This window comes from Staurois parvus, unplaced genomic scaffold, assembly GCF_062004578.1.
Source record: "Staurois parvus isolate SC_StPar_1 unplaced genomic scaffold, SC_StPar_1.0 ptg000151l, whole genome shotgun sequence".
Taxonomy (NCBI): domain Eukaryota; kingdom Metazoa; phylum Chordata; class Amphibia; order Anura; family Ranidae; genus Staurois; species Staurois parvus.
The window spans coordinates 19,405,001-19,426,943 of record NW_028317947.1 but is presented as its reverse complement, the minus strand read 5'-3'; the positions used below and the strand labels follow the sequence as shown (position 1 = coordinate 19,426,943).

General features: G+C 42.4%; 1 protein-coding gene across 1 annotated transcript in view; it reads left to right on the top strand.

Moving 5' to 3' along the window:
* PSMD11 (proteasome 26S subunit, non-ATPase 11) overlaps positions 1–21,943 on the top strand; it is a 45,480-nt gene that overhangs the window by 15,205 nt on the left and 8,332 nt on the right. Inside the window, exons 3-12 of the mRNA XM_089674591.1 lie at positions 1,496–1,620; positions 4,052–4,123; positions 5,271–5,328; positions 7,407–7,601; positions 9,198–9,342; positions 10,956–11,016; positions 13,174–13,236; positions 13,332–13,457; positions 15,229–15,264; positions 20,650–20,701. Coding sequence (XP_089530717.1) covers positions 1,496–1,620; positions 4,052–4,123; positions 5,271–5,328; positions 7,407–7,601; positions 9,198–9,342; positions 10,956–11,016; positions 13,174–13,236; positions 13,332–13,457; positions 15,229–15,264; positions 20,650–20,701 — 933 coding nt within the window. The remainder of the gene's footprint in view (positions 1–1,495; positions 1,621–4,051; positions 4,124–5,270; positions 5,329–7,406; positions 7,602–9,197; positions 9,343–10,955; positions 11,017–13,173; positions 13,237–13,331; positions 13,458–15,228; positions 15,265–20,649; positions 20,702–21,943) is intronic.

Genomic DNA, 21,943 nt, shown 5'->3' with positions numbered 1-21,943 from the left:
AAGAACCCGGAAGCCAGCAGTGATCACTGCAGTAGCGATGCCTGCTACACTGACTTCCAGCTTCTACTGGAATCAGCCAGGTATGGCACATACTGCCATACTTACATACTTTTTGTCCAAGCTGGACCAATGTAACTATGTGAAAATATCCATTCCTAAACATCAGCTTTAATATGTATGTAAGGAAATGTCATAGACCTGCAACACAATGGTGTGGTGTTTGTGTACTAAAACTGCAAAATTTGGTGCAGCTCTGCATAGAAACCAATCAGCGTCCAGGTTTTATTGCCAAAGCTTATTGAACAAGTTGAAGTTAGAAGCTGATTGGCTAACATGCACAGCCGCACCAGATACTGAGGGCTCTGGTCTTAGTAAATCTACCCCAATGTGTGTGTTATATATTTTTTCACGACCATATTAGGTATGAGTGTAGATCTCTCCTTTCAGGAACTAGAAGACTGACGGAAATTAGATTTGTCTCCAATGAAAATCTAATTGGTTTGGAATTGCTTTTTCAGAGTCTACCGTGACTGTCTCCGTCTAATTAGCAATTCTGAATCATTCAATAGTTCAACTTTTTTAGACCCTTTGATAATGGAGCGTACTGTATAACATTTGGCTCCAGAATCCTTAAAGCGGAGCTCCACCCATTAAGGATTGTCACCTTTGGGCTGCGGGGGAGGAAGCGGGTACCCGAATTGACAGGTACCCGATCCCACTTCCGCCTAGGCGATCAGAAGCGGAAGGTGTCCTCCCTCCCTGTAGTCTTTTTGGGACACGTGACAGGTCCCAGAAGACTACAGGACCATTCATAAAGCACAGCGCTACGGGTACCCGGCTGTGAAGCTGCAAGCTGTCACAGCCGGGTGCCCACAATGAAGATGCCGGCCTCCTGGAATACAGGACGGCCGGTGAAACGGGCTGCAGGGGACACACCGCGGGACCGAGGGACAAGTAAGTGACTGCTTTTTAAAAGTCAGCAGCTACAGTTTTTGTAGCTGCTGACTTTTATTTTTTGACAAGGTGAGTGGATCTCCACTTTAAGGTATATCTAAAGCTGAAAACTTCTTTTCACTTTGGTGAAGGGGAGTTAAAACCACTGCTGTCTTTGGGAGATTTTCTTTCACTTACCCTCAAGACACAACCAGAAGTAAACGGAGATCTCTCCTTAGGAAAGGAAATCCTCATTGGAAACTTCCACTCTGTTGTTCTGGTTTTGACTCAGTCTTTAAGATTTCACATCACTTTCAGTCCTCATGATAGTGGGCACCAGGACAAATAATACAAGTCTTCCCAATGGAGACACAGACAATACATCCTGGTAGACGTTTTACTCTTTCTACTTTCTATCCAAAACAAGAGGAAAATGGATTTAATTAATTTGTTGGTTATTTTCATCCTTACTCCTTGTATGTCCTCACCATTGTCCCAATTTCTCTCTTGTGTAATCATTAGTCAGCAGCAGTCTCCTGACTTCACTTTCCTGTCTTTACAGAGCTCGGTGGTCTCCTGAAGTATGTGCGTCCTTTCCTCAACTCCATCAGTAAGGCCAAAGCAGCCAGACTGGTTCGGTCCCTGCTGGACCTCTTCTTAGATATGGAGGCTGCAACTGGACAAGAGGTGAGAGCGAGGTCTCCATATTGGTGTCTCAAAAGTAATGCACTGGGATGGTTTGCTACAGTGCCAACAAGTGAAAATCTGTTCATTGGTTAACATTAGTATGTGAAGTGAGGTCAGAGAAGCATCGGTCTCTTCAGATTTTTTTTTTATGCATAATGCCTTGGGTAAAGCATTAAAATCTAAGTTCACTTGCGTTCATTTGCCCACACAGCCACATCTCTCACAGGAATCTGTGAAGGAATGAATAAATTAGAAGAATCATCTGCCACTGCGGCGGATGGCTTGTAATTCTCATTGAACTGCAAGGAAACTGGTGAGCACTCTTGTAGATCATTGACACTTTTTCCAGTTTTCATACAGAAGGCCTGGGCAGAAAGCTGTAGCAAGTGTTTGCAGGAGCCTGACATTGTACCCATGATCCACTACTCATGTTTGTAATGCTTTGCAGGCCCCTGAGAGGAAAAAAATAATATAAATGCACATTTGTTTACTTGCAAAAACGTGCATTTTTTTTTTTTCCAAAGGTGAACTAAGGGCTCGTTCACACTAGGCTGTTTTGCCAACGCTTGCCAAACGCCCCTATAGCGTTTGGCAAGCGTTGGTCCGGTGTTTGCGGAGCGTTTTTAACGCTCGGCAAACGCTCCGCAAACGCCGCATGCGCGGTTTAGCGGCGGTTGCTAGGCGTTTGCCGAGCGTTAATAACGCCCCACAAACGCCTATAATGCATTTGAGTGGTGTTACCGCTCCGCAAACACCCCGCAACCGCGTCGCAACCGCACCGCAAACGCCGGCCGGGCGTTTGCGGAGCGGCACCATAGGCGAGAATAGGAGGCTTCAAAGCCTCCTGACTCGACCAGAGGCGTCCGTTTTGCCGCGACGCAACGCGACGCAAACGCTCCTGTTAGAACAGCACCATGTGCTGTAATGTGCAGAATTGGCAGAGGCGTTTGGGAAGCGGTAAAAACGCTTCCCAAACGCCTCTCTGCCGCCTGCACACAAGGCTAGTGTGAACGTAGCCTAAAGCTGGTGATAGACGATTCTAATTTCTGCCGGTTCAGCAGTGACCGGCCAAGATTCGAACCATGTATGGGCAGGCTGATTGAACCCAAGTTGATCAATCAATCAACTTGGGGACATTCAGCCTGTTAACTTTTCCATGTGATTATTGCCAGTGGCTATAGCGTGTAGAAATAATCACTGTGAGCTCTGCCAGGCTCCCAGTCACTAAACTTTGCCCATTTATGGGATGTGCAAATGTGCCCATGTGCAAGTTTTTTTTTGAGGATAATTCCGTCATGAAAACGGATTTTAAAACAATCCCATGAAAACCGAATCCTTTTACATTAGTTTGTACATCCATCTTCAGTTCATATCATATCTGTTGTACATCCATCTTTCACAAGTAGGTTTTTTTTTTCCCATTGTTGAAGAAACTAATCATAGGTGAACAAAACAAAATTCTCAAAAGTGAACGTTATTGGGCAACCTCAGTTTTCATTTGTTTGTGTCTGCAAAAATATAAAAGGATGCAAATCTCTTCCATTTTTATTCTTTTGATTATATCCTTTTATCCCTATGTCCTATTATATCCACCTGCCTGTACACGAACATTCTGTTTCAGTCTGGATCCATCTAAAATAAAAATGAAAGACATATCCAGACTGACTGTTCATATGAAATGGCTTGTCATAAAATCTGAATCCTTTTACATCAGTTTGCACCGTTTCTTGCCTGTAAGTAGACCACATCCATTTATTTCGGAAAAAGGATGCAAACCTTTTCCATTTTTTTTTTTTTTTCCTCCTGCGGACATGAACAGACTTTGATGTAATCTGATGTAAACAGATGTACATTATGTCCATATACATTCACCTGCCCTTAGAGTTGCTTGGTATGTGTAAAAAAAAAACAAAACGTTTTTTAGATTTTTGGATGAAGTAGTCAATTTGTTTCTTTCTGGAGGACCTGGAGATGAGGAAACCACAGGGAATGTGTGACCTTCTCTCACCCCATAACACTTTTACAACCGTGAAGTCTACTTTATCTTTTTTTTTTTTTGCACATCTAGAAGCTTAGAACTACCACTCTATCTAGCTACACACCTATGTACCCATTATTGCCAATTTCTGCACTCTATAACAACTTGATATGACTCGCTGGTAATGTCTCAATAAAAATTATTTGGAAGGGTCAGATATCGGGGGATTTTAAATTCTGTGGTTGTTACTGGGATCAGGGTAGAGGGGAACCTCCCAGTGAGGACATCTACTCCATTGACAAGTGTCAGAGGTAGGGTTTCCTCTGATGCTTGGCAGGTTTCCACTTCCTGTTGTGTTTCTGCAGACAGAAAGTCCATGACCGTATTTGCTTATCCCAGGGTACAGCTTGAGCTGTGAGAATCACATATGTAAAGCAAAACGTTCTCTTTCAGGTGGAACTGTGCCTGGAATGCATTGAATGGGCCAAGGCTGAGAAGAGGACCTTTCTACGCCAAGCACTGGAGGCAAGTGGGACAATTAAATTCATAAGATCAATAAGTGCTTAAAATGTCAAAATTCCAGTCTAATGGCAAAGCAGGATATAACGGTCAGTGAGGAGCCGCTGAAGTCAATCAACCCACAAATTACCTTCTTTTGGGTGACATTCTGCTGGTAAAGTTTATTGCTGGTTGATGGCACACACATAGTTATTATTATTATTATTATACAGGATTTATATAGCGCCAAAAAGGTTTGCTCAGCGCTGTACATTATAGTAGTTTTATATCATATCTGACTTTGTCATTCGACTGAATTTCTAAGTATATGTAAGCACTTAATGTATTTTTTTAGAATGTTTGGCATCATTTGTGAATACCTTGCAAATGTTCTTACCTGGGGATCCTGCCAGTAATACGTTTCTTTTGCCACTACCACACAAGTAGCAACAACGTTGTCATCCTGCCATGTGTAATGTTTTTAGTTGGCTGTTGGGCTGCCCTTCCTTCACCCTTGGTTCTCCCCAGCGTTTTGAAGAAACGCAGTACAGTCCATTTAACATGATTTCCTATGGGACACGTTCACATCTCGGCAGTTTCACCCGGTGCGTTTTTTGGATAGGGTCAGGGACTTTTTTGAATGCTAAAAGATGCGTTTTTGGGTCTATATACTTCAGTGGAAATGCTGCAGACAAGCTTGTAGTGCATTTTTGCTGTGTTTTTTTTTATGCATTTTAAATCTGCCTAGCAGCAAGAAAAATTATTTTAAAAAAAAAAGCCGCATCAAAAATGCTTCAAAAACACAGGTGCAAAGCGCAATGCAGAAACGGCTCAAACGCAAACTGCGTAGGAGTGAACCTAGCCTTGGACCTCATCAGCAGCCCAACAGCCACTTGAAGGAGTGTGCACAGCAGGTTGACCTTCTAATTGTGGGGCAGTGGCTCAGCGTGGTTAGCCTTTAAAAGAAAGTGCCGTTGCTGGCAGGATCTCCAGGTAAGAAATTTTGCAACAAATTCACAAAGGAAGCATTTGCTTAGTAAAAAAATGTCTACGGTGAGGAATGATGCCAAGTATACAAAATAATTTATTAAGGATTTACCTACTTTAAGTTTTTCTAAGTTTTATTAACCACTTAAGTATTAGAATTCTAATTTAAAGCTTTGCTTCCTTCTAGGCTCGACTTGTTTCTCTGTATTTTGACACTAAACGTTACCAAGAGGCATTGCAATTAGGTATGTTGTCCAGCAGATGGTAGCCTGTCTCCAGAATATAACTCAGCTCTTCCTCTAGTGTTCCACTGCATTGTGGCTCTAAAAGCCAGTATTGGGTTTCTATGAGCAGTAAAGGATTTCAAGACAAATTATGAGAATTAGAAAAATGAGTACCCTGTGTTTTTATTTAAACATATTTTTTTTTTTCTTGTTTATTTACTACAGAATTGGTTGAGGTGTATGTGTGTGTGATCTAAATTTATCAAGCTAACAGACCATGTTTTCATCATTCTGTTTTTGAAACTGACCTGCTCTGCCCTAAGCGACTTACTTCTGTTTCTGGAGATCTTTGAGAACCCTGGCACGTTGATTTATTGCTAGTGCATGCAAAGTCGTACGTTTGCTTTTAAAAAAAAATAAATAAATGCGTGTTTTTTGCTGATAAAAAAAAATGAAAATTTTTGGAAACATGTAAAGCATTGCACTCACAATCATCAGACTGTGGGTGTAGACTGTCGGTGTAGCTGTCTGCCCATACCTCCTGTACAAGTAGACCTTTACTGCAGGGCTTAAAATTTCAGGTCCTGAGCTACTAGCCAGGCCTTAAGAGTTACTCGCCACCAACAAACACACACAGACACACCTGTACACACACAAACAGACATGTACATACACACAGAAACCTGTACACACACAGGCACGTACAGACATGCATACACACAGATACATATACATACACAGAAATACACACACACAGACACATGTACGTACACACAGACACACACATGTACATGCACACACAGACACATGTACACACACACCTACATGTACATACACGCAGACACATGTACAGATACACACATGTACACAGACACACACATGTACATGCATGCACGCTAAGTGCTCTCTCCTTTCCCCTGAAGCCACCACTGGCTGACATAGAGGATCATGTGACCAGAGTGAGCTGAAAATAGGTACGCGCACACACCTTTAAAAAGTTGCAGTACTTCGTTGTTCACTCACAGAGCCGGGTACTGCACTCTAGGGGGAGGCAGAGAGCACAGCAAACACTCCTTCCTTTGCTTTCACTGCGCTCAGCTATTGAGCAGTCTGACAGCTCCCAGTGCCAATGACTGATCCGGTCTGAGCTCCGAGCCTGCTCAGCAAGACGGCCCTGGGGGACACACTCGCCCTCACTAAAATTTCCACTCGCTATTGGCGAGCAGGCGACTGGAAATTTCAAGGCCTGTTTACTGAATGACAGGAAGATCAATGAGCTACCAGAGCGCTTGTCAGTGCCGTGGTAGTTCATTGAGAACTACAAACTGTCAGCCACAATGGATGATAGTACTTGTAGTCAATTATTCAAAGAACTCTCTGAATAAATGACAGGGCTGTGTGAGTGGAGCGCTACACAGCCACGCTCTTCTTGAATTGTGACAGTGGGTTTGGGTTAAAGGCATGCTGTCAATCGGGGGTGAAGGAGGCAGATGCTGAACATGTTACGCCATAAATATATGTGTAACATGTCCTCAAAGCTGAACCTATCCTTTAAACTACACCCACCATGAGAGAAATATGGGTTCAATACTTTTAAATTCCAGACCTGGAAAAAGCATGTTATTAAAGCAGTAGTAAATTCTAATGTTAAACTTTGACCTACAAAAGAGAGAGCTGGAATAGTTAAAAGATCTCCGAAGGAATGTCAGTGGATAAGCACAACAGGACACTCCTATAGTTGATTACAATGTAAGTTTATCCACCCTGTCACAAATTGGGAGGATAGGATGAAGGTCACAGGAGTTGTTTTGCATTACTCTCTATTGAATTCACAGTTTTTGTGGGTTAAATCAGCATTACTGTGCACTTGGTGAACGTACAGGATTTTTATTTTATTTGAACAATATCTGCCTACTTTGTTCAATCAGGTCAAAAGTGCAGAAAACCATAATAATGGGGTATAAGGTATGATGGAGATTGTAGTTTGATTCCTTTATACACCTATGTGTAAAATATCTCTATTTTTCTTTTGTGTAAACAAAAACAATAAATAAATTTGTGCCAGCTTAAACATGTGTTCTGTTTTTACCTCTTACTAGGATCACAGCTTTTAAGAGAGCTGAAAAAGATGGACGACAAAGCCCTTTTGGTGGAAGTTCAGCTCTTGGAGAGCAAGACCTACCATGCCCTTAGTAACTTACCCAAAGCCAGAGCAGCGTTAACGTCTGCACGTACTACGGCCAATGCCATCTATTGCCCACCCAAGCTTCAGGCAGCCCTGGACATGCAGTCAGGTTAGTGTCTCTCTCAAGAACTGGTATACCCCCTGGGAAAATAATCTGCTGGAAGACTGAAGAAGGTAACAAAAATGGTTTTAGTCTTTTAGCAAGCAATAGTCCCAGCACAAGTTCCCCATGCAAAAAAAAATGATGGTCTTCTCAGCATGTTTTCCCTGTTTTATTACAGCTTATACTATAATTCTCATTTTGACTTCTTTATTGCTTGTGTGCAAAAACTGATCCTTGATGTGTTTCTGTTATTAAACTCCGTGAATGAGGATTTAGAAGAGAAATTGTTTTACTTCACCTGTCTGCCCACCGCCATGCAGGGCAGCACTGTGTTGGGCTGAGATAAAGAAACTGAAATGCTTGGGGTGTTGTGTTCTGCATTATGTGGAACTTTTTATATTTTTATATGATCAAGACCAGATGGTATAAGTCAACAGGTACACTTGTAGTATGTTGTGTGTAATACATTATATATATATATATATGACCAAGCCAGTCAGTAAGGATTCTTGTGGTTGGTTTACAATCTGTTTTGTATAAATTTTTTATTTATACAAATTTGAATGAAGCAGTATTGTATGCTATGTGCCCATGAAGGCTCCTAAGTTTTGGTCTCCAGCGCTGGTTACGTTTTCATTCTCAGTCCTGCTTATAGACTGTTCTTTAACAGTGCGCATGTAATTGTTGGTGCGTTTACATGCATGCAGCATAAATGGATCTCATTGGCTGACGCCGCTGCTCAGGGCTGACATGTAAGTATCAACCATGTATAGCCAGCAGGACCACTGCCACTGTGATACCCTATTTATGTTTCCCCATTAAATGAGTTATTCATGTGGCACACTTTAACAGAATGACCTCAGCCTTGATTTATTCAGATTTGACCAATGTAATTCTACACATGTGCTGCTGTATGAATGACCCATTCAGGGGGAGATGAAAACATAGTGTGTAGTCAGTGGCAGCGCTGCCACTGACTACACATTTTTGATGTTTGCATGTCGTCCCTGAGCAGTGGTGGCAGGTTCCCCCATTTTACCTTATCCCTCACTCCTGTAGGCTACTCCTTCCCTACAACCAGTCCCCCCTGTAGCCTGACCTTTTCAGTACTTTGGCCAGCAGCTGTGATGTCATCATGTGCAACACAGGAGTATCAGTCCTGTATTGTAGGTGAGGATGCCAAGGGCCTGCTCACAAGGCGGGGTGTTGGAGGGAAGAGGTGAATGGCAGCTGCTGGGGGAGCAAGTTGTAAGGTAAGAGAAAATTCATGTGTATACCCTAGGTTAAAAATTGGCATGTAACCCTTGCAGTATGAAGAGAACCCCACTGCAAGGGTATTTCTTTCATTCTTTAAATAAATCTGAAAGTGTTTTCCCAAATTAGCTGAATGACTGACTGGTTTCAGAGCGTATCTGTTTTCCTGGTGCTGTGTATAGGACCTTCTGTATGTGCTTTCAGTATTGTTGCTGATATCCGCTACCTGAATGCTGTCAGTCTCAGTGTGGTAGTGAGGTCACAGGTTCCCCATGAGTTGTACAATAACTGTTATGGGGTGATGGTATGTGTGGCAGACATATGACTGCACTGTGCTGTTATTTTCAGGTATAATCCATGCAGCAGAAGAGAAGGACTGGAAAACCGCATACTCCTATTTCTATGAGGCTTTTGAGGGCAATGACTCTATTGACAGTCCAAGAGCTATAACAGCGCTGAAATACATGCTGCTGTGCAAGATAATGCTGAACACGTATGTATCACCTTGCCTGAGGCTTTCCCTTCCTTCATGTTTCTCGGTCATAATTAGGCAGGGATCAGTTTCTGCTTAGCTTTTTGTCTCATGTGAAGGTTATTATAAGGGTTCTCATCTTGAGTGTGTCATAATCTTACATTCTTCCTATGTTTCTGCAGTGTCTTCATTGGGGTTGGCCTGTGACTTGAGATTAGAAAAATCAAATATGTCACAAGTCATTTTTAAAAAATATATTGGACGTCAGTTTGTCAAATTAGGAACATTTTAACTTTTTAAGGGCCCTAAAGTTGACCATACATACACAGTACAGCCTTCTCAAAGTGACACCAAAGCTTTGTTTTAAAAAAACAAAACAAACATGTCTATACTTACCTGCTCTGTGCAGTAGTTTTGCACAGAGCAGCCCCAATCCTCTTCTTTTGAGTCCCCACTGGCGCTCCTAGCTCCTCCCCCTCAAGCAGTGCCCCCAGGGAAAGCTGCTCGCCCTGGGGCACCGCTATGTTGTCGTCCCCGAGCCACTGCCCTATGTGTCCATAAGACAGAGTCGAGGCCCTGTCCCCATGCTCCCGCTGCTGTCTCCGCTAATGAGAAGGAAGAGTCCCCATACAGCAGAGGCAGTCGAGAACAACACTGAATAGGAAGGGGCTCAGGTAAGGATTGGGGGGGGCACTGCACACTGTTTTTTTTTTTTTTTTTCTACATGCATAGAATGCATGAAGGTAAAAACCTTGAGCCTTTCAAACCATTTTAAGCTGTACCAGATCTGGTATAGACCTTAGGCTCAATTCATTATGATGTAAAGCATTTGTTTGTTAGTTGCTATAATAATTTTTTTCATCCATGTGACTAAAGCCAGCCATAGATAGATAGAATCTCGGACGGTTCAGAAGAGTCAGGCTGAGGTTCGATCCATCTATGGGTAGACTGATTATACTGAAGTCGATCCTGTTGGAATTTTTGCATCTAATTACTGCCAGTGCCTATAGCTGCTATATCATTGTGTTCTGACAGGGAAGGCTCCCCGACGGCAGAATACAAAATGGCTGCAGGAGGGAACACTGACACTGAAGATGGGGGGAATTGAGTAATTTTCTTTCCTGCAACCTGTTTGCTGGAAAGGCATCATCTATGACTTGCCTTATATTCCACTCCTACAGCTGAAAAGAGCACTTGTTATAGCTTAGATAATTGAGCATTTGTCTCTCCCTAGTGACCTTCCCTTCTGTTACCTTTTCTCTGCCTTTCTAATCTATTGAAATTTCTCCACCTTTTGTTATTATCCAAAATCCACATAAGGACTGGCAGTGTAATGAAACTGCTAGGAATACTGTACATATACCGGTTTGAATGGCGTGGTGGTTTATGTAATTCTTCATTTTGACATCAGTATACCTAAGCCTAGAATCCTGTACATTAGCCAGCACCAGGATCTGATGTAATGAGAGCTAAAGACAGCTAGATCTTCTGTAATTTAGTAATTAGCTTGGGGTAATTGTCTAATTTGAAATGCAAGTTCTATCAAGAAAAATTTATTTACAGGATGGTTGGTATATGTTATTTCTGTGTTGAAAAGTGCTGTTTGTTTATACAGTTTTTGCTTTTCTTAACAGGCCAGAAGATGTACAGGCCTTGGTGAGCGGAAAACTTGCCCTCCGTTATGCTGGGAGACAGGTTAGTATTGGCATGGGTTTATTAAAGTAGACTAAGCAGACACCCCATATAGCCTCTTAAAGCGGAGTTCCAGTTGATCTAAAAAAAAATTAAAAATAAAGAAAAGTCAGCAACTACAAAAACTGCAGCTGACTTTTAAAATACAGACACGTACCTGTCCTTCAGTCCAGCAGTGTCCTTACCACGGCTGATTTCAACAGCCGACTTCTCTCACCAGAGCTGGCATCTTCAATGTGGGCACGCACCCGGCTGCAACAGCTTGCGGCTTCACAGCTGGGTGCCCACTGCACATGCGCGAGTAGTGCTGCGCTTTGTGAATGTTTCCGTAGTCTTCTACGACCTGTCCCGGAAGACTACGGGGAGGGAGGACGACTTCTGCTTCCAATCGCAGCATAAGTGGGAGCTGGTACCTGTCAAATTCGGGTATCCGCTCCCCAAAGGTGCCAATCCTGAATGGGGAGCAGAGGACAAGGGCTTAAAGCTGAACTTCCCCTTTTAGGTGGAGCTCTGCTTTAATACCCCCTAGGCATGCTAGGAGCAGCGATACCAGTATACTTTTTATAATTCGTCCCTGTTAGTGTGCAGCAGCAGGACCCTGGAATCTCTGATGTTTCCCTTCTAATGTCCTAGCTCAAATGTCAAGGAAGTTCCTCCACCTCCCTCTGTGTTCATCAAGACCCTCAACTATTTGTAAAAGGGGCTAGAGCCTGGTGTCACATAGATTGATGTAGATCTTCCCCTTTGTGTTGTCACTTCTTTCTACATTTAGTCCTTCCCATTAGCAGGTGACAAAAAGGCAGAGAAGGGCTTAGGCGACATGGTGGCCAGCAGTTCATGAATACAATATAAGATAAAATACCAAGCACATGAATTTCCTATTTTGTGTGGTTTTCCACATAGTATTCTTCTGCTTTGAAATCCATAAACCTACATGACCCAGCACAGAGAATCAAATACAAGATGCTGTTTCCAGAAAGTGCACTTTCTCTGAGAGTTTCTTTAACCTCCTTGGTGGTATTCCCGAGTGTAGTTCGGGGTAAAATTTGAGTACCAAGAGCGGTAACCCCGAGCTACACTCGGGCTTACCATGTGGTGTTGCTCATGGAGTCCCTGCAGCACTTACCTTGTCCTTCGCTCCCACAATGTGTCCCCTGCAGCGTCCCCGGCCATCTCCTCCGGCTGATGCTGGCATCCGGCTTCCGTGTTCCGGTCCCTGTGACATCGGGACGTACGGGCGTCGGAACCGGCGGGAAATTTGAAATTTTTTAAAAATGTCTTTTTTAAAATGATTATTACATAGTAAAACATTGCTGTTTCAGTGCATTTCACATACATTTTGTCCCTACTGCTTTGTCCTGTGCCCTGCCTGCATTTTGACTGTTCTTTCTGCCTGGAAACTTAGAAAAGTCCATGGCGTCCAAAAAGCGTCCCTTTACGTCAAAAGCGGTTTTAGACCAGCTAGAGAACAGCGATAGTAAATCAGAACTACTTGCAGAATTGAGTGATAATGATTCGTGGGGAAATTCGTCATCAGACACTGAAAACGATTTTGCGACTTTGCTCAGCGATGTGCGAATTTGCCTCTGTATTTCAAATTTCAGTGTTTTTGGTTTGAATATATTATTGAATTAAATTTATTATTATTATATTATTTTTTATGATTATTTATTAAATTATAATTTATGATTTCGTGTTTCAAATTTTATCCTACCCGGGATGTTTAATAGACTCTTGTTCGGACAGATTTCAGTGAGTTATTCCTAAAAATTACAGCCTACAATAAAAAACTACATATTTCCATGCAAAAAAATGGTACCGCTTTCAGCACAAAAAATCGGAAAGAATCATACCGCTGAGGAGGTTAATGATCTTATGGAATGTGAGCTCAGATTTGACCCTTTAACTCCCTTTTTCAACCAACAGATAACACAGCGTAATGTCCCTGCGTATATGCATGATTTCCTTCTCCCAGAGTGATCAGCAGCAGAGACTTGACATAAATTCTGTTTCTCTGTATAGCTTATCCCAGTGCATTTGTTAGCTTTCATTATCTCAACCCACACCAGACCATAAGACCCATTGCTTGATTTTGTCCCATTATTGTGATGTAAGATGCTCGAGATATGAAACCAAGGATTAATACATTTCGCCTTGCAGACAGAAGCACTGAAATGTGTAGCCCAGGCCAGCAAGAACCGCTCACTTGCCAATTTTGAGAAGGTAAGGAGTTCCATCCATAGTATGGATGTCATTTGTTAGGAAGCAGGATGACCGATAAACACAGAAATGTCACATCTGTTCATTTTCTCCCACAGGCACTGACAGATTACAAGGCAGAGTTACGGGATGACCCCATCATTAGCACTCATTTGGCCAAGCTCTATGACAATTTGTTGGAACAGAACCTTATCCGAGTCATTGAACCTTTCTCCAGAGTACAGGTAAGACATTGGGGTCACATAACAACTGGAGATTTGTGCTGACTGGTGGAATAGTATATGTTTTGTGTTTTTGAGGGTTTTTTTTAGATTATAATTTTTTGTGTAAGAAAATTACAGATACAATAAAGCAAGTAATAAACAACTCAGAGTCTGTGTCCTGTATAGTACAAGCTGTATGAATATTACATAAAGAAACCTTGTTACAGAAATACAAAGTCAGAAGGTACATTGGTAGAAGTTTAAACAAATAAACAGTGGTCTACAGCAGCCTTTCTCAACCAGGGTGCCCAGACCCCTGGGGTGTCTTGAGGTTTCTTCAGGACTGTCTAGGCAAAATGTCTACAAATTGCCCAAAACTTGTATACAAGCCAGTGGGTGGAACAAATCTGCCTTTTAGTTACACAAAGCCACAGGTTGTCATTGTGCATCTTTACGACTTTCTTGCCACCGGCATTCTGACAACCAGTGAAATCATCAGTTGATGAGGATGTCGGCTGCCTGCACAGCATCCTAGTTTGACCCTCCCCTGCCCCCCCCCCCAGTCAGTGCTGAGGTCACATTAGTTCAGTTATTGAGAAAAACTTAGGGAGAAGAGAAACAATGGAATACTAGTCAGTACCAGTGTATTTTCTTAAATCACCTCTAATGTTGGGTGTCCTACATGTGTGGATGTTGTTGTGTTATAGAAAACTATTAGAATAGTTTTTCACATTTTAGAATGGGGTGCCTCTAGACTGCCCATGATTTTAAAAGGTGCCTCGGGACTATCCATAATTTTAAAGGGTGCCTTGACTGAGAAAAGCTTGAGAAAAATTGGACTACAGAGATCCCTGCCAGGTTAGGCAGTATGGAGAAGCTGGGTCAAAAGACCCAGTATACATTTCAGAGATCACCCAGTGGTGTATGTGATTTGGTACAATGCAAGAACGGCCTTTATCGGATGTTTCCATTCTGGAAGGGTGGGAGGAAAGTACCTCTTACGATTTGATTAAGATCATCTATTTTGCAGAAGTAAAGTATGCACAATAGTTTCTTGGCATGAGAACCAAATGGAAGGTCCTCCACCAACCCAGCAGGCATATCTTAGGAAACCTAACATTTAGGAGACCCAAGGCTGATTCAAAAAATCCACATATTTTTGACCCAAACTTTTGAATCTTGGGGCATAACCACAGGGCATGGTAGAATTCCTGCTTCTGACCACAGAGGTGGAATAGGAGGAGGAGTAGTACATACTCCAATTAACTGACAACACTCTGTAGAGGGAAGGGGAAAGGTTTAAAGGGAAACTCTGTACTAAGAGCATAGACTGCCTTTACGTAATCCATGTTCTCTAGATGCTAAGTGTTCAACTACCTGTCTTCACTGCTTTGAGTCACAACCCTGGAATAAGAATGCAGCAGCTGAAGCCACAGTATAGGAGCAGGTTTCTAAGAATTCATACAGCATGTGGGGCCTACTGTCACCTAACCTATAACTTTAAAAAAAAAAAAAAAAATGTCGGCCTTCCGGCAAATCCCTCCAAGACTACAGAGGCTCTCTAACCTTGCATGGCCCATTGTTCAAAATGAAGTCTAAAAGTTGAAAACACCTACACAAGCATGCCTCTTACCTGCAGCTCTCCAACAGAAGAGTTGGATGTTGTTTCTAGTTTGCCGGTATTTTTTATTTTTTTTTTAAATCCATGTATAGACTTGCCCTTTTAGACCTTGCATATTTTGAACCATATGTGTTAAGGTGTATATAAAGGGTTGTTTTCTTTTCATTACAGATTGATCACATATCCATTCTCATCAAACTGCCAAAGGTGAGATAAAGTCATAAGACAGCTCCTACGTTCGTGATATTTCACATCCCCTCTTCTTTTCCTTCTTTGCTCCCTCAGCTATCGTTCGTGCTCAGTGAACCTGTACTAATACTGAGTTATGGTGACCTTTCATTTTGGATGATCAGCTAAACCGCATGACGTTCTTTCACACCATCTGGCTACTAAATTAGTTTCTTTACTGAAAACTTTGCAGCATAATTATCAAAACAGAGAAGAAAGTTATTATTCCCATAGTGACCAACTGAATGTGTGGTTTGATTTGCTTATTGTAACATCTTTGGTTGCTATGGGAAAGTTCTCCATTTCTGTTTTGGATGAAACCATCTGAATAAAACTTGAATGACAACTTGCCCTGGGAGCAGGTATGCCCCTTTCGCTCTACTTTTGAATCGGCGTCTCCTCACAAGGACAGCCATGTCTCATTCAACAGCAGAAGACGTTATATGCCAGATACATTTTGATGTTTTTGAGATTTTACGTTTCCTTTAAGGGTTCTTTATATAACTGGGCTTTCAGTTTGAGAAATAGGCCAATATTGCCGTATGCATTAGAAAATTGGATGAAGCCTGTCTATGTTCAGAAACCTTTTTCATCATTTTACTATTTACCTTTTTGTTTGTTTGTTTTTTTTTTAAGGTTAGTGGATATATTGACTTCTAAAAGTGGAAACATTAAAGTGTTACTTAAGGCACAACAGTAAAATTGGTCTGTATATGCAGTAAAGCATGCTTGTTACTCACTGTGGAACTTGAGGGGTTATTTCCTCTGCATTATGTAAAAAGGATGTTTGATCCTCTCTTCTCTGATCCTCCCCTTCCACTTTCTCCATTTCATCTTCTGATAGAACACAGCCTCGGGGACACTCTGCAGATGCACAGTTTGGTGTGTACTGCTAGAGTGTTTGTTTTTTCTTTTTCTTGGGAGAGTGCATGTGATCAGCACAGGGCCGATCAGCACTGTCCAGACAGGGAGTCAGGGGTTATGCAATCTCATAGGGCAGTGAGAGTAGATTGAAAACTCCTCCTAAAGCTTTAATATGTGCTCAACTGGACACTGATAGAAGTCACAAGGCTGCTCTAAGGCTACGTTCACACCAGCCTTGTTAGCAAGCGGCAGACAGGTGTTTAGGAAGCGTTCTTACCGTTTCCCAAATGCCTGGGAAAATTCTGCACATTGCAGCACATAGTGCTGTTCAAACGGGAGCGTTATCGTCGTGATGTGGCAAAACGGACACCTCTGGTCGAGTCAGGAGGAGTTGAAGCCTCCTATTCAAGTCTGGTGCCGCTGCGGTGTGGTTGCGACGCGTTTGCGGGGCAATAACACCATTCAAACTTCATTATAGGCGTTTGTGGGACGTTTTTAACGCTCGGCAAACGCCTAGCAACTGCCGCTGAACTGTGCATGCGGCGTTTGCGGAGCGTTAAAAAGCTCCACAAACGCCGGACCAACGCTTGTCAAACGCTATAGGGGCGTTTGGCAAGAGTTGGAAAAACAGTCAAGTGTGAACAAGCCCTAACTGCTGATGAGAAAATGTATTTAGCAGTTTATATTTACTAAAATAATTGCATTTCTGTGGGAGAGCAGATATAGTGAATGCAGGGTCCAGGGAGACCGGATATAGTGAATACAGGGTCCTTGGAGAGCAGATATAGTGAATGCAGGGTCCAGGGAGAGCAGATATAGTGAATGCAGGGTCCGGGGAGAGTGGATATAGTGAATGCAGGGTCCGGGGAGAGTGGATATAGTGAATGCAGGGTCCGGGGAGACCGGATATAGTGAATGCAGGGTCCGGGGAGACCGGATATAGTGAATGCAGGGTCCGGGGAGACCGGATATAGTGAATGCAGGGTCCGGGGAGACCGGATATAGTGAATGCAGGGTCCGGGGAGACCGGATATAGTGAATGCAGGGTCCTGGGGAGACCGGATATAGTGAATGCAGGGTCCGGGGAGAGCGGATATAGTGAATGCAGGGTCCGGGGAGAGCGGATATAGTGAATGCAGGGTCCGGGGAGAGCGGATATAGTGAATGCAGGGTCCGGGGAGAGCGGATATAGTGAATGCAGGGTCCGGGGAGAGCGGATATAGTGAATGCAGGGTCCGGGGAGAGCGGATATAGTGAATGCAGGGTCCGGGGAGAGCGGATATAGTGAATGCAGGGTCCGGGGAGAGCGGATATAGTGAATGCAGGGTCCGGGGAGAGCGGATATAGTGAATGCAGGGTCCGGGGAGAGCGGATATAGTGAATGCAGGGTCCGGGGAGAGCGGATATAGTGAATGCAGGGTCCGGGGAGAGCGGATATAGTGAATGCAGGGTCCGGGGAGAGCGGATATAGTGAATGCAGGGTCCGGGGAGAGCGGATATAGTGAATGCAGGGTCCGGGGAGAGCGGATATAGTGAATGCGGGGTCCTGGGTTTAGTAACACTTTAAGCCTTGAGATGCATACAGGGAGCACAATCTAGTGGCTCAGGTTTTTATGTCTCAACCAGACATCTCTGTTTCCTGTCAGTAATCTGATCCTGGAACATGCCTGCTTGTGATTCTGCATCACCCACTTGCTGTTTCCTGCAGGATATCTGATGAAGAACATGGGTATACTATTGGTTTTTCACAGCAACCTTTGAGCCTTAACCTTTGCAATGTTACGATCGATTCAGGAAGCTGAGGATGTTACGCTGAATTGATTTTCGGAAATAAACATCTGCTGACCCTGTAATGTGGTCCGTGTGCTGTGGCTGCACTAGTAAGAACTCATGTTGTGATAAATTGAGTGAACTTTATGATTCTGGCACATAGGCATTGTGCTGCAATGCATTGGTAACTCACTGGTTGATTTCACATGTTCATTTGTTGCCTGGAATTGCTCTCTAAGGTATTCAGAGTACTCCATGCTGAGTACAAGATGAATAATGAGGTCAATTAGATCTGTAGCCTGTAGTTATCTACCAGACTGTTTCCAGGCAACATGCATGGAGAAGAAAAAACCGCATGAACGCTACGGACATGTTTGTGTTACTTAACAATCAAAAACCAAGCAAGAAGTCCAGAAGTATGATGCCTTTTATATTGTCAACTGTTTCCTGCCCACCCCATAGTACATGTACTGCGGACTTGTGGCACAGCCAGGCTAGGTGACTTACCCGTACGCCGCCTGGTAACCGGGGTTCAGGCACATGCGCGTACACACCCCCTGCTGTGATTGGACACCGCACGAGTTTATCAGCAGGTTTCAGCCAATGATTTTGTCTGAAACCTGGTGATCGGTTGTGTTCAATCTCAGCACAGAGTTCTGTGTTTACAAACAAACAGGACAATGATCTGGATGTATTGCGATCTGAGTAAAAGCAGCACATATTACACACCGGGCACACCGATAACCCCTTGATTGTCCCTAGATGTTAACCCCTTCCCAGCCAGTGTCATTAGTACAGTGTACAATATATGCAGCAACACTAGTGTCCCTCTCAGCAAGTGTCTGTTAGCGCCAGATTGCCTACTACACTAACACAGTTTCACTATAAGTCATTGATCATTGCCATTACCAGTAAAGTGTTTATAGCTACATAAATTCCAGTATATATCCCATAGTTTGTAGATGCTATAACTTTCATACAAACCAATTAATATACACTTATATGTTCTATACCAGAAGAAAAAATGGTTTTGTTTTTTTGTTTTTTCAAAATATTTTGTTTTTTTTCATTTTATATGATTGATTAAAGAAAACCCAGTGGTGTTCAACACCCACCAAAAGAAAGCTCTATTTGTGTGAGAAAAAATATATGAATTTAATTTGGGTACAGTGTTGTATGACCGTGAAATTGCCAGTTAAAGTAGTGCAGTACTAAATGGCAAAAAATGCTTTGGTCATAAAGGCGGTAAAATCTTCTAGAAGTCAAGTAGTTATATAGGAATAAAAATGTTTTTTTTTTTTTCTTTTATTTAAAGAAAGCCTGTGCGTTTTCCATACATGACATAGCAATAGGTTCACTTAATTGTTCTTTACCCCAACTACACATACACACCATTTTTCTTTCATTCTCCTGCTGCTTCGTTCAGCCTTTGAGAGCAGAGAAAGATAGCTCTGTGTAAGCTCCGAATCACTCAAGTCAGTGCTTACACAAGGCACAGGACTTGCGCCCATGTGACTGTTTTGGGCCAGTCAGCAAGAACCAGGGCTGTCACATGGAATGAGTCACAAACATCCTTCCATCTGAATATACTGTGTATTTTCTTGATGGAAACTGAGCAAATGACAAGCATGTGCTGTTAGGAAGAAGGGCATTAAAGTGTTACTAAACCCAGGACACTGCATTCACTACACAATACATGGAAATGCAATCGTTTTAGTAAATATAAACTGCTAAATAAATTTTTTCGTCAGTAATTACAGCAGTCTTGTGACTTCTATCAGTGTTCAGCAGAACACGGGTTAAAGTTTGTAGGAGGAGTTTTCATTCTCTTCTAGGAGGATGCAGGACCCCTGACCTCTGTCTGGACAGTGCTGATTGGCCCTGTGCTGATCACATGCACAAGTAAAAAAAAAAAAAAAAAAAAAACCTCTTTAGCAATATACAGTAAACTGAGCATGTGCAGAGTGACTCCAAACCTCTGTTCTATCAGGACAATGTAAGAAGAGGAGGATCAGAGAAGAGAGGATCAAACATCCTTTTTACACAATGTGGAGGATTAACCCTTTAGGTTCCACAGTGAGTAGAACAAGCATGCTTGACTGCATATAGGACAACACAGTGGCTAAATGGTTAGCTGCCTGGCAGTACTAGGGTCATTGGTTCAAATCCCAACCACCTGCCTGGAGTTTGCATGTTCTCCCTGTGTCTGCGTGGGTTTCCTCCGGGTACTCCGGTTTCCTCCCACAGTCCAAAGACATGCTGGTAGGTTAATTGGATCCTGTCTAAATTGGCCCTAGTATGTGTATATATGAATGTGAGTTAGGGACCTTAGATTGTAACCCCTTGAGGGTTAGGGACTGATGTGAATGTACAATATATATATGTAAAGCGCTGCGTAAATTGATGGCGCTATATAAGTGCCTGAAATAAATAAATATACAGACAGATTTTACTGTTGTGGGTTTAGTAACACTTTAAAGTTCATCTGTTGCTTTTGCCCCATTTGCCTTGTATATTATAGTTTAAAATATGCTTTAATGATTCTATACGTTTTTTTTGTTTTTTTTTCTCTAGCCTAACTTTAGATAAGACATTTATTTCCGAATTGCTCGTAGGCCTACTTCAGCGTAATAGTGCGTAGAGTAGGAACAAGCGTTTTGAAGTGGTTTCACTGAGTTTGACATTTACCTATTAACCTAAATCCATCTTTTTTTTTCCCCCCCCATACAGCCTGAGGTAGAACGCAAGCTTTCCCAGATGATTCTAGACAAGAAATTTCACGGTAAGCCGCCGAAACGGGGTTACATGGCCGAAAGCTTTTCACAGCAACTTATTTTCCAAGCAGCACATCTTGAGTGAGAGGGGAAGGGTTTAATATGTTGATACGTTTTGGCTAAACAAGACATTCACAGCCATCTGGGCTGACTTTATTAGCAAATCATTGCAGGGGGATTAGCAGAAGCTCAGAAAGCGGCCTGCGTTCTAGCGATAAGGGATCAAGAAGATGGGAGCTCCCCGGAGGCCATTTAAATACTTGTTACATAAAGAGCTTAGATGATTCCGAATTGTCGTTTTATGAAAGAAGGGGGAAAAAGGCTGTTTTAACTATAGGCTGTGTCAAAGCTGGGTACTCTAGTGCCGGTTAGAGAAACTGTTGTGAACTATTACCGAGCACGTATTTCGTGTTATTACTGTAATATTGACCATCAGGGGACTGATTTGTCTTTGTAGATATTTTTCTTTAGTTTCCAAACTTAAAAAAAAATATTTTTTTTTCATTGTAGTTGGCCGAATATGTAACCTTGTATATGGATCTTTTATATTACCTTCCAACTAGCAGGAGGAGGTTGTCTCCTTTTTCAAATTTTACCTGTGTTTCCTTTTCTCTGCGCTGAAAAAAAAAAACCTTGTACATAGCTCAGTAGCTCAAGCTCGAGTACTTGCTTGATTTGATGAGTCAGAGGGGTGAACATTACTCCCCATGCCTTTTCTGAGGGACCCCTGAAAATGTTTAATTGGAGAAAGAGTGTCTGAAAGTAAACCGTTTTTGATGTGCTTTCTCTCACTAAAGAAAATCCATAATACTCTATGAATCCTATTTCATGACTGCACCTTCTATTCAATGTTTATAAACCAAATAAAATGTTTTTAAAAAATATATATATATTTGCAAATATGGCATTTTTCTTCTGGAGGGAAAGACCGAACCATCAGGGGTTGTCCTCTGATGTCTTTGAGAGGTAATAAAGGCTTGCATATTAAAGTGTTACTAAACACAGGACCCTGCATTCACTATATGAGGTCTCCCACAGTACACAACATGGAAGTGAAATTCATTTAGTAAATATAAAATATCTTTTGTCAGCAGTTAGAGCAGTCTTGTGACTTCTATCAGTGTTCAGCAGAGCACTGGTTAAAGCGTGTAGGAGTTTTTTCTGCTCTAAGAGGATGCAGAACCCCTGATCTCTGTCTGGACAGTGCTGATTGGCCCTGTGCTGATCACATGCGCCCTCTAAAAACCTCT